Source organism: Lineus longissimus, chromosome 7 (assembly GCF_910592395.1).
Source record: "Lineus longissimus chromosome 7, tnLinLong1.2, whole genome shotgun sequence".
Lineage (NCBI taxonomy): Eukaryota > Metazoa > Nemertea > Pilidiophora > Heteronemertea > Lineidae > Lineus > Lineus longissimus.
Genome location: NC_088314.1, coordinates 17760099 through 17772486, shown reverse-complemented (window position 1 = coordinate 17772486; position 12388 = coordinate 17760099). Strand labels below are relative to the sequence as shown.

Here is a 12388-nt window from a genome sequence, read left to right as displayed (position 1 = left end):
ATGTAGTTGTTGGTTCAACTGTAGTAGTCGGTTCAACTGTGGAAGTTGGCTCAAGAGTTGTGGTTGGTTCAACTGTGGTCGTTGATTCCAATGTAGTTGTTGGTTGGAGAGTTGTAGTTGGTTCACCAGTTGTAGTTGGCTCCGCAGTGGTTGTTAATTCTGCTACAGTAGTCAATTCATTTGTTGATGTTGGCTCAAAACTTGTTGTTGGTTCAACTGTGGTTGTTGGTTCCACAGTGGCTGTTGGTTCAACTGTGGTAGTTGGTTCCACAGTGGTGGTTGGCTCAAGAGTTGTTGTTGGTTCAGTTGTAGTAGTTTGTTCCACAGTGGTTGTTGGTTCAACTGTTGTTGTTGGTTCTACGGTCGTAGTTGGTTCTACTGAGGTTGTTGGTTCGACTGTGGTTGTTGGCTCAAGAGTTGTGGTTTGTTCAGCAGTAGTAGTTGGATCCTGAGTTATGGTTGTTGGTTCCGCTGTAGTTGTTGGTACCAGTGTGGTTGTAGGCTCCCGCGTTGTAGTTGGTTCAGATTTAGTTGTTGGTTCAACTGTAGTAGTCAATTCAACTGTGGATAATGGTTCAACTGTGGATGTTGGTTCAACTGTGGTCGTTGGTTCCATTGTTGTTATTGGTTCAAGAGTTGTGGTTTGTTCCGCTGTTGAAGTTGGTTCCACAGTAGTTGTAGGCTCCAGCGTTGTAGTTGGTTCAGATGTAGTTGTGGGTTCAGCTGTAGTAGTTTCTTCAACGATGGTTGTTGGTTCAACTGTGGTTGATGGTTCTACGGTGGTAGTTGGTTCTACTGAGGTCGTTGGTTTGACTGTGGTTGTTGGCTCAAGAGTTGAGGTTTGTTCAGCAGTAGTAGTTGACTCCCGAGATGTGGTTGTTGGTTCCGCTGCAGCTGTTGGTACCAGTGTAGTTGTAGGCTCCCGCGTTGTAGTTGGTTCCAATGTAGTTGTTGGTTCAAGAGTTGTGGTTGGTTCCGCTGTTGAAGTTGGTTCCACTGTAGTTGTAGTCTCCAGCGTTGTAGTTAGTTCAGATATAGTTGTTGGTTCAACTTTAGTAGTCGCTTCAACTGTGGTTGTTGGATCAACTGTGGTTGTTGGTTCCACAGGGGTTGTTGGTTCAACTGTCGTAGTTGGTTCCACAGTAGTGGTTGGCTGAAGAGTTGTTGTTGGTTCAGCTGTAGTAGTTTGTTCCACAGTGGTTGTTGGTTCAACTGTGGTTGTTGGTTCTACGGTCGTAGTTGGTTCTACTGAGGTTGTTGGTTCGACTGTGGTTGTTGGCTCGAGAGTTGTGGTTTGTTCAGCAGTAGTAGTTGGATCCTGAGTTGTGGTTGTTGGTTCCGCTGCAGTTGTTGGTACCAGTGTGGTTGTAGGCTCCCGCGTTGTAGTTGGTTCAGATGTAGTTGTTGGTTCAACTGTAGTAGTCGATTCAACTGTGGATGTTGGTTCAACTGTGGTCGTTGGTTCCATTGTAGTTGTTGGTTCAAGAGTTGTGGTTAGTTCTGCTGTTGAAGTTGGTTCGACTGTAGTTGTAGGCTCCAGCGTTGTAGTTGGTTCAGATGTAGTTGTTGGTTCAACTGTAGAAGTCAGTTCAACTGTGGATGTTGGTTCAACTGTGGTCGTTGGTTCCAGTGTAGTTGTTGGTTCAAGAGTTGTGGTTGGTTCGGCTGTTGAAGTTGGTTCCACGGAAGTTGTAGGCTCTAGCGTTGTAATTAGTTCAGATGTAGTTGTTGGTTCAACTGTAGTTGTCGGTTCAACTGTGGATAATGGTTCAAGAGTTGTGGTTGGTTCCGCTGTTGAAGTTGGTTCCACTGTAGTTGTAGTCTTCAGCGTTGTAGTTAGTTCAGATATAGTTGTTGGTTCAACTGTAGTAGTCGCTTCAACTGTGGTTGTTGGTTCAACTGTGGTTGTTGGTTCCACAGTGGTTGTTGGTTCAACTGTCGTAGTTGGTTCCACAGTGGTGGTTGGCTCAAGAGTTGTTGTTGGTTCAGCTGTAGTAGTTTGTTCCACAGTGGTTTTTGGTTCAACTGTGGTTGTTGGTTCTACGGTGGTTGTTGTCTCAAGAGTTGTGGTTGGTTTAGCTGTAGTTGTTTGTTCCATTGTTGTTGTAGGTTCCATCGTTGTGGTTAGTTTCACTGTCGTAATTGGTTCCATTGTTGTAGGCAATTCTACAGGTGTGGTTGGTTCGGCAAGTGTAGTTGATGGCACTGTAGTTGTTAGCTCTACTGTTGGTGTTGCCACTCTAGTTGTGGTTGGTTGAGGTGTAGTGGTCTGTTCTACTTTTGTCGTGCTCTCTGTCGGACAGTCTGAAGATAGAATGATATATTACTCCATTTGAATCGAAAACAGGTAATGAAAGGTAGCGGCTAATTTGAAATACCATTTCCAGTCTTTCAGCATGAATATCTGGTGAAATGTAAGAGAACTGAAACGTTTTATTCCCTCTTGTGAGTGTTGGAATGCAGGACAGGAGGTTGAGATAAAAATCTGTTGAAATATCAAGAGAACAAAAGATATAATCTCCGTTTTCAAAAATTGAAATGCTGGATGAGTTTTTGAGATTGACCCTAAATGTCGTGAGCTTAGCTTGTATTTTCAGGAATTGGACCAGTGGCCGGTTTCTATTTATAATGCTTGTGATCTAAACTTTCCCCTGATCGTAATATAATCTTTTACAACGTTTGTATATTCTCCTACCTTTCTTCCACATCTTCCCATATCCTGTTGGATTGCTGCAAATGTAACTCTTCAGTGAACATTGACGCTTGCCATTTGTGACTTTGAACCAATATCCTTTACAGTCTGGTAATGCATCACACTGGCTCCTGCAAAAACGCTGTTTTCTCCCATAGAACGTTAGGATAGTGTTTTCAGGGCAGTTGCCAGAACTGAACACAACGTATGGACATGACTCTACTTCTGCAAATAGAGACGGTTTAGATGGATTTAGTTGTGAGAATGAAGCTCTAGAATCAGCTGGTTTTAATGGTACAAGTTGTAGTTTGTGACTGTCATGGCTGAGATGAATTCTTAATCTAGGTTTCCTCCAGGGTCTCAGTTTCCCCTCCATTACACTGAACTTTTGCTCTGTCAAAAATCGGTCTACTCGTCGAAGAAATCACTTGCAGGTCTTCAAGATGTAAGTGTCTCTAACTTCGATTTACTTGAACTTCCTACCAATCAATAACATCTTATGTTTACCGACATGTAAAAAATAGGTGTGCGGTGTTTGGCCATATTGAGCTCAGATTCATTGAGCTGTACTGACTTATCTGGCTTGTCGAGCAGTGAACAATTCTTTACTGCAAATGTGTGATGCGACTTCGGAGACTGACTCAACATTATCCCTGTTTCGTTCTCAGGAGTCAGGGCCGTTATTAGCCTCCTTATTTCCCAAAACTGTACGAAGTGTCAGTACTGATGGTCTCATCAATGGCTATGTTGCCACGTTCAGACTAAAACCATTTTCTGTGATGCCGGTAGTATTGAGGGGTTTCCACGAAGAAATTGAAAAGAAAATGTTGATAATTTGTGAGTTGGTCGTGTCTGCTTTTGATTTTACTTCTACCTACCTGTAACAGTTATAGAGCTGGTATCAACATTGAATCTTGCAGCAATTCGTGGGTTGTTATTAAGGTAATTCACTAACCCAGTACCAATTGATCCTTGTATGGTTGATGATTCTGCGGCAGAAATAAGCCTCCTCAGAAGAAGCCGGAATCTAATTCTAATACTCCCTTCCCTGGAATTAAAAAACACATGCAGTTGTCTTGTGAATGAAATTGGATTCATTTTTTGCATCCGCTTAATCTTAATAAAGTCATTAATGAGTGAAGGTCAATCACTAATTTTTGAATCAAACTTAACTTGATCTTCCCAAATCAAATACATTGATACAATTAGACGTTCGTTATGAATAATTTTGTTTGAATAATTTCATAACCTTTGGCCGAATAGCCTGAGTAGAAATGGTGAATATTTGAGCACGTTTCTAAAGAAATTTGTATTGTTGCAAACAATCACTCACTCGAATCCAAGGATTGTTATTTCTTCCACGTCTTCTGCCAGGTCAGACTCATTGTATGAAGCATACAACTGAAAGAGAGAGAATGCAACTATTCGACATGTACTTCTTGGGTTCTACATACACATGCTCATTTGCTAATGAAGATAATTGTAGTTGTATATACCCCTAAGTTACGTTAAGTCAGTTAGGAGACAAACAACTCTTACCAAATAATTATTAATCTGAGTTATTGTATACTTGTATTCTCAGTTATCTAAACAGTCAACTAAATGCAATAAAGGCACCTCTACATACCATATCTAGGGACTCCTGTTCAAGTTGCACGTATGCATCAGATGATGAATTAAAAAGATCTTCAGTAAAGTTTTGCGTAAGGCTGAAAGAAGCCTCAAAAGACGTCTCTGTAAGAAAATGAATACGAACAATGAAACAAAGGTTAATGAAAATGTAAACAAAGCAAGATTATCGGTGCAGAGAATAAGCAACTAAATGAACATTTTTTAAAGCAGTCTAATATTACACAAAAATGGCATACCATTTTCAGCAGGAGTAAAGGTCTCAACCGTTGTCATTGCTTGAGAAGTTGTTTGCTGCACTGTCGTAGTTGGTTCAGCTGTAGTTGTTGGTTCCAGAGAGGTTGTATCGACAGCTGTAGTAGTTACTTCTGCTAAAGTTGTCGGTTCAAGAGTTGTGGTTGGTTCAGCTGTAGTAGTTGGCTCTTGAGTGGTTGTTGGTTCCGCTGTTGTTGGTTCCACTTCGGTTGTAGGCTCCAGCATTGTAGTTTGCTCAGCTGTAGTTGTTGGTTCAACTGTAGTAGTCGGTTCAACTGTGGATGTTGGCTTAAGAGTTGTTGTCGGTTCAACTGTGGTGGTTGGTTCCACAGTGGTTGATGGTTCAACTGTGGTAGTTGGTTCCACAGTGGTGGCTGGCTCAAGAGTTGTTGTTGGTTCAGCTGTAGTAGTTTGTTCCACAGTGGTTGTTGGTTCAACTGTGGTTGTTGGTTCTACGGTCGTAGTTGGTTTTACTGAGGTTGTTGGTTCGACTGTGGTTGTTGGCTCAAGATTTGTGGTTTGTTGAGCAGTAGTAGTTAGATCCTGAGTTGTGGTTGTTGGTTCCGCTGTAGTTGTTGGTACCAGTGTGGTTGTAGGCTCCCGCGTTGTAGTTGGTTCAGATGTAGTTGTTGGTTCAACTGTAGTAGTCGATTCAACTGTGGATGTTGGTTCAACTGTGGATGTTGGTTCAACTGTGGTCGTTGGTTCCAGTGTAGTTGTTGGTTCAAGAATTGTGGTTGGTTCCGCTGTTGAAGTTGGTTCCATTGTAGTTGTAGGCTCCAGCGTTGTAGTTGGTTCAGATGTAGTTGTTGGTTCAACTGTAGAAGTCGGTTCAACTGTGGATGTTGGTTCAACTGTGGTCGTTGGTTCCAGTGTAGTTGTTGGTTCAAGAGTTGTGGTTCGTTCGGCTGGTGAAGTTGGTTCCACGGAAGTTGTAGTCTCTAGCTTTGTAGTTGGTTCAGAAGTAGTTGTTGGTTCAACTGTAGTTGTCGGTTCAACTGTGGATAATGGCTCAAGAGTTGTGGTTGGTTCCTCTGTTGAAGTTGGTTCCACTGTAGTTGTAGGCTCCAGCGTTGTAGTTGGTTCAGATGTAGTTGTTGGTTCAACTGTAGAAGTCGGTTCAACTGTGGATGTTGGTTCAACTGTGGTTGTTGGTTCCATTGTAGTTGTTGGTTCAAGAGTTGTGGTTGGTTCCGCTGTTGAAGTTGGTTCCACTGTAGTTGTAGGCTCCAGCCTTGTTGTTGGTTCAGATGTAGTTGTTGGTTCACTTGTAGAAGTCGGGTCAACTGTGGATGATGTTTCAACTGTGGTCGTTGGTTCCAGTGTAGTTGTTGGTTCAAGAGTTGTGGTTGGTTCCGGTGTTGAAGTTGGTTCCACGGTAGTTGTAGGCTCCAGCGTTGTAGTTGGTTCAGATGTAGTTGTGGGTTCAGCTGTAGTAGTTTCTTCAACGATGGTTGTTGGTTCAACTGTGGTTGTTGGTTCTACGGTCGTAGTTGGTTCCACTGAAGTTGTTGGTTCGACTGTGGTTATTGGCTTAAGAGGTGTTGTATGTTCAGCAGTAGTAGTTGGATCCTGAGTTGTGGTTGTAGGTTCCGCTGTAATGGTTGGTACCAGTGTGGTTGTAGGCTCCCGCGTTGTAGTTGGTTCAGATGTAGTTGTTGGTTCAACTGTAGTAGTTGATTCAACTGTGGATGTTGGTTCAACTGTTGTTGTTGGTTCCAATGTAGTTGTTGGTTCAAGAGTTGTGGTTTGTTCAGCAGTAGTAGTTGGGTCCTGAGTTGTGGTTGTTGATTCCACTGTAGTTGTTGGGTCTACTGTGGTTGTTGGCTCCAGCGTTGTAGTTGGTTCCAGTGTAGTTGTTGATTCAAGAGTTGTGGTTGGTTCCGCTGTTGAAGTTGGTTCCACTGTTGTTGTAGGCTCCAGCGTTGTAGTCGGTTCAGATGTAGTTGTTGGTTCAACTGTAGTAGTCGGTTCAACTGTGGACGTTGGCTCAAGAGTTGTGGTTGGTTCAACTGTGGTCGTTGGTTCCAATGTAGTTGTTGGTTGAAGAGTTGTGGTTGGTTCAGCAGTGGAAGTTTGCTCCCCAGTGGTTGTTAATTCTGCTGTAGTAGTCAATTCATTTGTTGATGTTGGCTCAGAACTTGTTGTTGGTTCAACTGTGGTGGTTGGTTCCACAGTGGTTGTTGGTTCAACTGTGGTAGTTGGTTCCAAAGTGGTGGCTGGCTCAAGAGTTGTTGTGCGTTCAGCTGTAGTAGTTTGTTCCACAGTGGTTGTTGGTTCAACTGTTGTTGTTTGTTCTACAGTGGTAGTTGGTTCTACTGAGATCGTTGGTTCGACTGTTGTTGTTGGCTCGGCAGTGGTTGTTAAATCTGCTGTGGTAGTCGGTTCATTTGTTGATGTTGGCTCAAAAGTTGTTGTTGGTTCAACTGTGGTCGTTGGTTCTACAGTGGTTCTTGGTTCAACAGTGGTAGTTGGTTCCACAGTGGCGGTTGGCTCAAGAGTTGTTGTGGTTTCAGTTGTAGTAGTTTGTTCCACAGTGGTTGTTGGTTCAACTGTGGTTGTTGGTTCTACGGTCGTAGTTTGTTCTACTGAAGTTGTTGGTTCGACTGTGGTTGTTGGCTTAAGTGGTGTTGTTTGTTCAGCAGTAGTAGTTGGATCCTGAGTTGTGGTTGTAGGTTCCACTGTAGTGGTTGGTACCAGTGTGGTTGTAGGCTCTCGCGTTGTAGTTGGTTCAGATGTAGTTGTTGGTTCAACTGTAGTAGTCGATTCAACTGTGGATGTTGGTTCAACTGTTGTTGTTGGTTCCAATGTAGTTGTTGGTTCAAGAGTTGTGGTTTTTTCAGCAGTAGTAGTTGGGTCCTGAGTTGTGGTTATTGGTTCCACTGTAGTTGTTGGGTCTACTGTGGTTGTTTGCTCCAGCGTTGTAGTCGGTTCCAGTGTAGTTGTTGATTCAAGAGTTGTGGTTGGTTCCACTGTTGAAGTTGGTTCCACTGTTGTTGTAGGCTCCAGCGTTGTGGTTGGTTCGGATGTAGTTGTTGGTTCAACTGTAGTAGTTTGTTCAACTGTGGACGTTGGCTCAAGAGTTGTGGTTGGTTCCTTTGTTGAAGTTGGTTCCACTGTTGTTGTAGGCTCCAGCGTTGTAGTTGGTTGAGATGTAGTTGTTGGTTCAACTGTAGTAGTTTGTTCAACTGTGGACGTTGGCTCAAGAGTTGTGGTTGGTTCAACTGTGGTCGTTGGTTCCAATGTAGTTGTTGGTCGAAGAGTTGTGGTTGGTTCAGCAGTGGAAGTTTGCTCTGCAGTGGTTGTTAATTCTGCTGTAGTAGTCAAGTCATTTGTTGATGTTGGCTCAGAACTTGTTGTTGGTTCAACTGTGGTTGTTGGTTCCACAGTGGTTGTTGGTTCAACTGTTGTAGTTGGTTCCACAGTGGTGGTTGGCTCAAGAGTTGTTGTTGGTTCAGCTGTAGTAGTTTGTTCCACAGTGGTTTTTGGTTCAACTGTGGTTGTTGGTTCTACGGTCGTAGTTGGTTCTACTGAAGTTGTTGGATCGACTGTGGTTGTTGGCTTAAGATGTGTTGTTTGTTCAGCAGTAGTAATTGTATCCTGAGTTGTGGTTGTAGGTTCCGCTGTAGTGGTTGGTACCAGTGTTGTTGTAGGCTCCCGCGTTGTAGTTGGTTCAGATGTAGTTGTTGGTTCAACTGTAGTAGTCGATTCAACTGTGGATGTTAGTTCAACTGTTGTTGTTGGTTCCAATGTAGTTGTTGGTTCAAGAGTTGTGGTTTGTTCAGCAGTAGTAGTTGGGTCCTGAGTTGTGGTTGTTGGTTCCACTGTAGTTGTTGGGTCTACTGTGGTTGTTGGCTCCAGCGTTGTAGTTGGTTCCAGTGTAGTTGTTGATTCAAGAGTTGTGGTTGGTTCCGCTGTTGAAGTTGGTTCCACTGTTGTTGTAGGCTCCAGCGTTGTAGTCGGTTGAGATGTAGTTGTTGGTTCAACTGTAGTAGTCGGTTCAACTGTGGACGTTGGCTCAAGAGTTGTGGTTGGTTCAACTGTGGTCGTTGGTTCCAATGTAGTTGTTGGTTGAAGAGTTGTGGTTGGTTCAGCAGTGGAAGTTTGCTCCAAAGTGGTTGTTAATTCTGCTGTAGTGGTCAATTCATTTGTTGATGTTGGCTCAGAACTTGTTGTTGGTTCAACTGTGGTGATTGGTTCCACAGTGGTTGTTGGTTCAACTGTGGTAGTCAGTTCCAATGTGGTGGCTGGCTGAAGAGTTGTTGTTGGTTCAGCTGTAGTAGTTTGTTCCACAATGGTTGTTGGTTCAACTGTTGTTGTTTGTTCTACAGTGGTAGTTGGTTCTACTGAAGTCGTTGGTTCGACTGTTGTTGTTGACTCGGCAGTGGTTGTTAATTCTGCTGTGGTAGTCGGTTCATTTGTTGATGTTGGCTCAAAAGTTGTTGTTGGTTCAACTGTGGTCGTTGGTTCCACAAAGGTTGTTGGTTCAACAGTGGTAGTTGGTTCCACAGTGGTGTTTGGCTCAAGAGTTGTTGTGGTTTCAGTTGTAGTAGTTTGTTCCACAGTGGTTGTTGGTTCTACTGTGGTAGCTGGTTCTACTGAGGTCGTTGGTTCACCTGTGGTGGTTGGTTCCACAGTGGTTGTTGGTTCAACTGTTGTTGTTGGTTCTACGGTGGTTGTTGTCTCAAGAGTTGTGGTTGGTTTAGCTGTAGTAGTTTGTTCCATTGTTGTTGTAGGGTCCATCGTTGTGGTTAGTTTCACTGTCGTAATAGGTTCCACTGTTGTAGTCAATTCTACAGGTGTGGTTGGTTCGGCAAGTGTAGTTGATGGCACTGTCGTTGTTAGCTCTACTGTTGGTGTTGCCACTCTAGTTGTGGTTGGTTGAGGTGTAGTGGTCTGTTCTACTTTTGTCGTGCTCTCTGTCGGACAGTCTGAAGATAGAATGATATATTACTCCATTTGAATCGAAAACAGGTAATGAAAGGTAGCGGCTGATTTGAAATATCATTTCCAGTCTTTCAGCATGAATATCTGGTGAAATGTAAGAGAACTGAAACGTTTTATTTCTTCTTGTGAGTGTTGGAATGCAGGACAGGAGGTTGAGATAAAAATCTGTTGAAATATCAAGAGAACAAAAGATATAATCTCCGTTTTCAAAAATTGAAATGCTGGATGAGTTTTTGAGATTGACCCTAAATGTCGTGAGCTTAGCTTGTATCTTCAGGAATTGGACCAGTGGGCGGTTTCTATTTATAATGCTTGTGATCTAAACTTGCCCATGATCGTAATATAATCTTTTACAACGTTTGTATATTCTCCTACCTTTCTTCCACATCTTCCCATATCCTGTTGGATTGCTGCAAATGTAACTCTTCAGTGAACATTGACGCTTGCCATTTGTGACTTTGAACCAATATCCTTTACAGTCTGGTAATGCATCACACTGGCTCCTGCAAAAACGCTGTTTTCTCCCATAGAACGTTAGGATAGTGTTTTCAGGGCAGTTGCCAGAACTGAACACAACGTATGGACATGACTCTACTTCTGCAAATAGAGACGGTTTAGATGGATTTAGTTGTGAGAATGAAGCTCTAGAATCAGCTGGTTTTAATGGTACAAGTTGTAGTTTGTGACTGTCATGGCTGAGATGAATTCTTAATCTAGGTTTCCTCCAGGGTCTCAGTTTCCCCTCCATTACACTGAACTTTTGCTCTGTCAAAAATCGGTCTACTCGTCGAAGAAATCACTTGCAGGTCTTCAAGATGTAAGTGTCTCTAACTTCGATTTACTTGAACTTCCTACCAATCAATAACAACTTATGTTTACCGACATGTAAAAAATAGGTGTGCGGTGTTTGGCCATATTGAGCTCAGATTCATTGAGCTGTACTGACTTATCTGGCTTGTCGAGCAGTGAACAATTCTTTACTGCAAATGTGTGATGCGACTTCGGAGACTGACTCAACATTATCCCTGTTTCGTTCTCAGGAGTCAGGGCCGTTATTAGCCTCCTTATTTCCCAAAACTGTACGAAGTGTCAGTACCGATGGTCTCATCAATGGCTATGTTGCCACGTTCAGACTAAAACCATTTTCTGTGATGCCGGTAGTATTGAGGGGTTTCCACGAAGAAATTGAAAAGAAAATGTTGATAATTTGTGAGTTGGTCGTGTCTGCTTTTGATTTTACTTCTACTTACCTGTAACAGTTATAGAGCTGGTATCAACATTGAATCTTGCAGCAATTCGTGGGTTGTTATTAAGGTAATTCACTAACCCAGTACCAATTGATCCTTGTATGGTTGATGATTCTGCGGCAGAAATAAGCCTCCTCAGAAGAAGCCGGAATCTAATTCTAATACTCCCTTCCCTGGAATTAAAAAACACATGCAGTTGTCTTGTGAATGAAATTGGATTCATTTTTTGCATCCGCTTAATCTTAATAAAGTCATTAATGAGTGAAGGTCAATCACTAATTTTTGAATCAAACTTAAATTGATCGACCCAAATCAAATACATTGATACGGATAGACGTTCGTCATGAATAATTTTGTTTGAATAATTTCATAACCTTTGGCCGAATAGCCTGAGTAGAAATGGTGAATATTTGAGCACGTTTCTAAAGAAATTTGTATTGTTGCAAACAATCACTCACTCGAATCCAAGGATTGTTATTTCTTCCACGTCTTCTGCCAGGTCAGACTCATTGTATGAAGCATACAGCTGAAAGAGAGAGAATGCAACTATTCGACCTGTACTTCTTGGGTTCTAAATATATATGCTCATTTGCTAATGAAAATAATTGTAATTGTATATACCCCTAAGTTTAGTTAAGTTAGTTAGGAGACAAACAACTCTTACCAAATAATTATTAATCTGAGTTATTGTATACTTGTATTCTCAGTTATCTAAACAGCCAACTAAATGCAATAAAGGCACCTCTACATACCATATCAAGGGACTCCTGTTCAAGTTGCACGTATGCATCAGATGATGAATTCAAAAGATCTTCAGTAAAGTTTTGCGTAAGGCTGAAAGAAGCCTCAAAAGACGTCTCTGTAAGAAAATGAATACGAACAATGAAACAAAGGTTAATGAAAATGTAAACAAAGCAAGATTATTGGTGCAGAGAATAAGCAACTAAATGAACATCTGTAAAGCAGTCTAATATTACACAAAAATGGCATACCATTTTCAGCAGGAGTAAAGGTCTCAACCGTTGTCATTGCTTGAGAAGTTGTTTGCTGCACTGTCGTAGTTGGTTCAGCTGTAGTTGTTGGTTCCAGAGAGGTTGTATCGACAGCTGTAGTAGTTACTTCTGCTAAAGTTGTCGGTTCAAGAGTTGTGGTTGGTTCAGCTGTAGTAGTTGGCTCTTGAGTGGTTGTTGGTTCCACTGTTGTTGGTTCCACTTCGGTTGTAAGCTCCAGCATTGTAGTTTGCTCAGCTGTAGTTGTTGGTTCAACTGTAGTAGTCGGTTCAACTGTGGATGTTGGCTTAAGAGTTGTGGTCGGTTCAACTGTGGTGGTTGGTTCCACAGTGGTTGATGGCTCAACTGTGGTAGTTGGTTCCACAGTGGTGGCTGGCTCAAGAGTTGTTGTGCGTTCAGCTTTAGTAGTTTGTTCCACACTGGTTGTTGGTTCAACTGTGGTTGTTGGTTCTACGGTGGTCATTGGTACAACTAAGGTCGTTGGTTTGACTGTGGTTGTTGGCTCAAGAGTTGAGGTTTGTTCAGCAGTAGTAGTTGGCTCCTGAGTTGTGGTTTTTGGTTCCGCTGTAGTTGTTGGTACGAGTGTGGTTGTAGGCTCCAGCGTTGTA

General features: G+C 42.4%; 1 protein-coding gene across 1 annotated transcript; it reads right to left on the bottom strand.

Annotated features, from left to right (window-relative positions):
* Positions 1–1567: 1567 nt before the first annotated feature.
* On the bottom strand, positions 1568–12243 carry LOC135491631 (mucin-2-like; the record flags this gene model as incomplete). Its single annotated transcript, XM_064777602.1, has 18 exons — positions 11763–12243; positions 11523–11629; positions 11229–11296; positions 10774–10943; positions 9899–10120; positions 9193–9507; positions 8618–8973; positions 8216–8271; positions 7802–7928; positions 6718–7234; positions 5845–6243; positions 4561–4851; positions 4320–4426; positions 4026–4093; positions 3571–3740; positions 2696–2917; positions 2045–2304; positions 1568–1603 (listed from the first exon to the last, which is right to left on the bottom strand). Coding segments are annotated over exons 1-18 (3972 nt in total), but the record flags the coding sequence as incomplete, so codon positions are not given.
* Between the last annotated feature and the right edge of the window lie 145 nt (positions 12244–12388).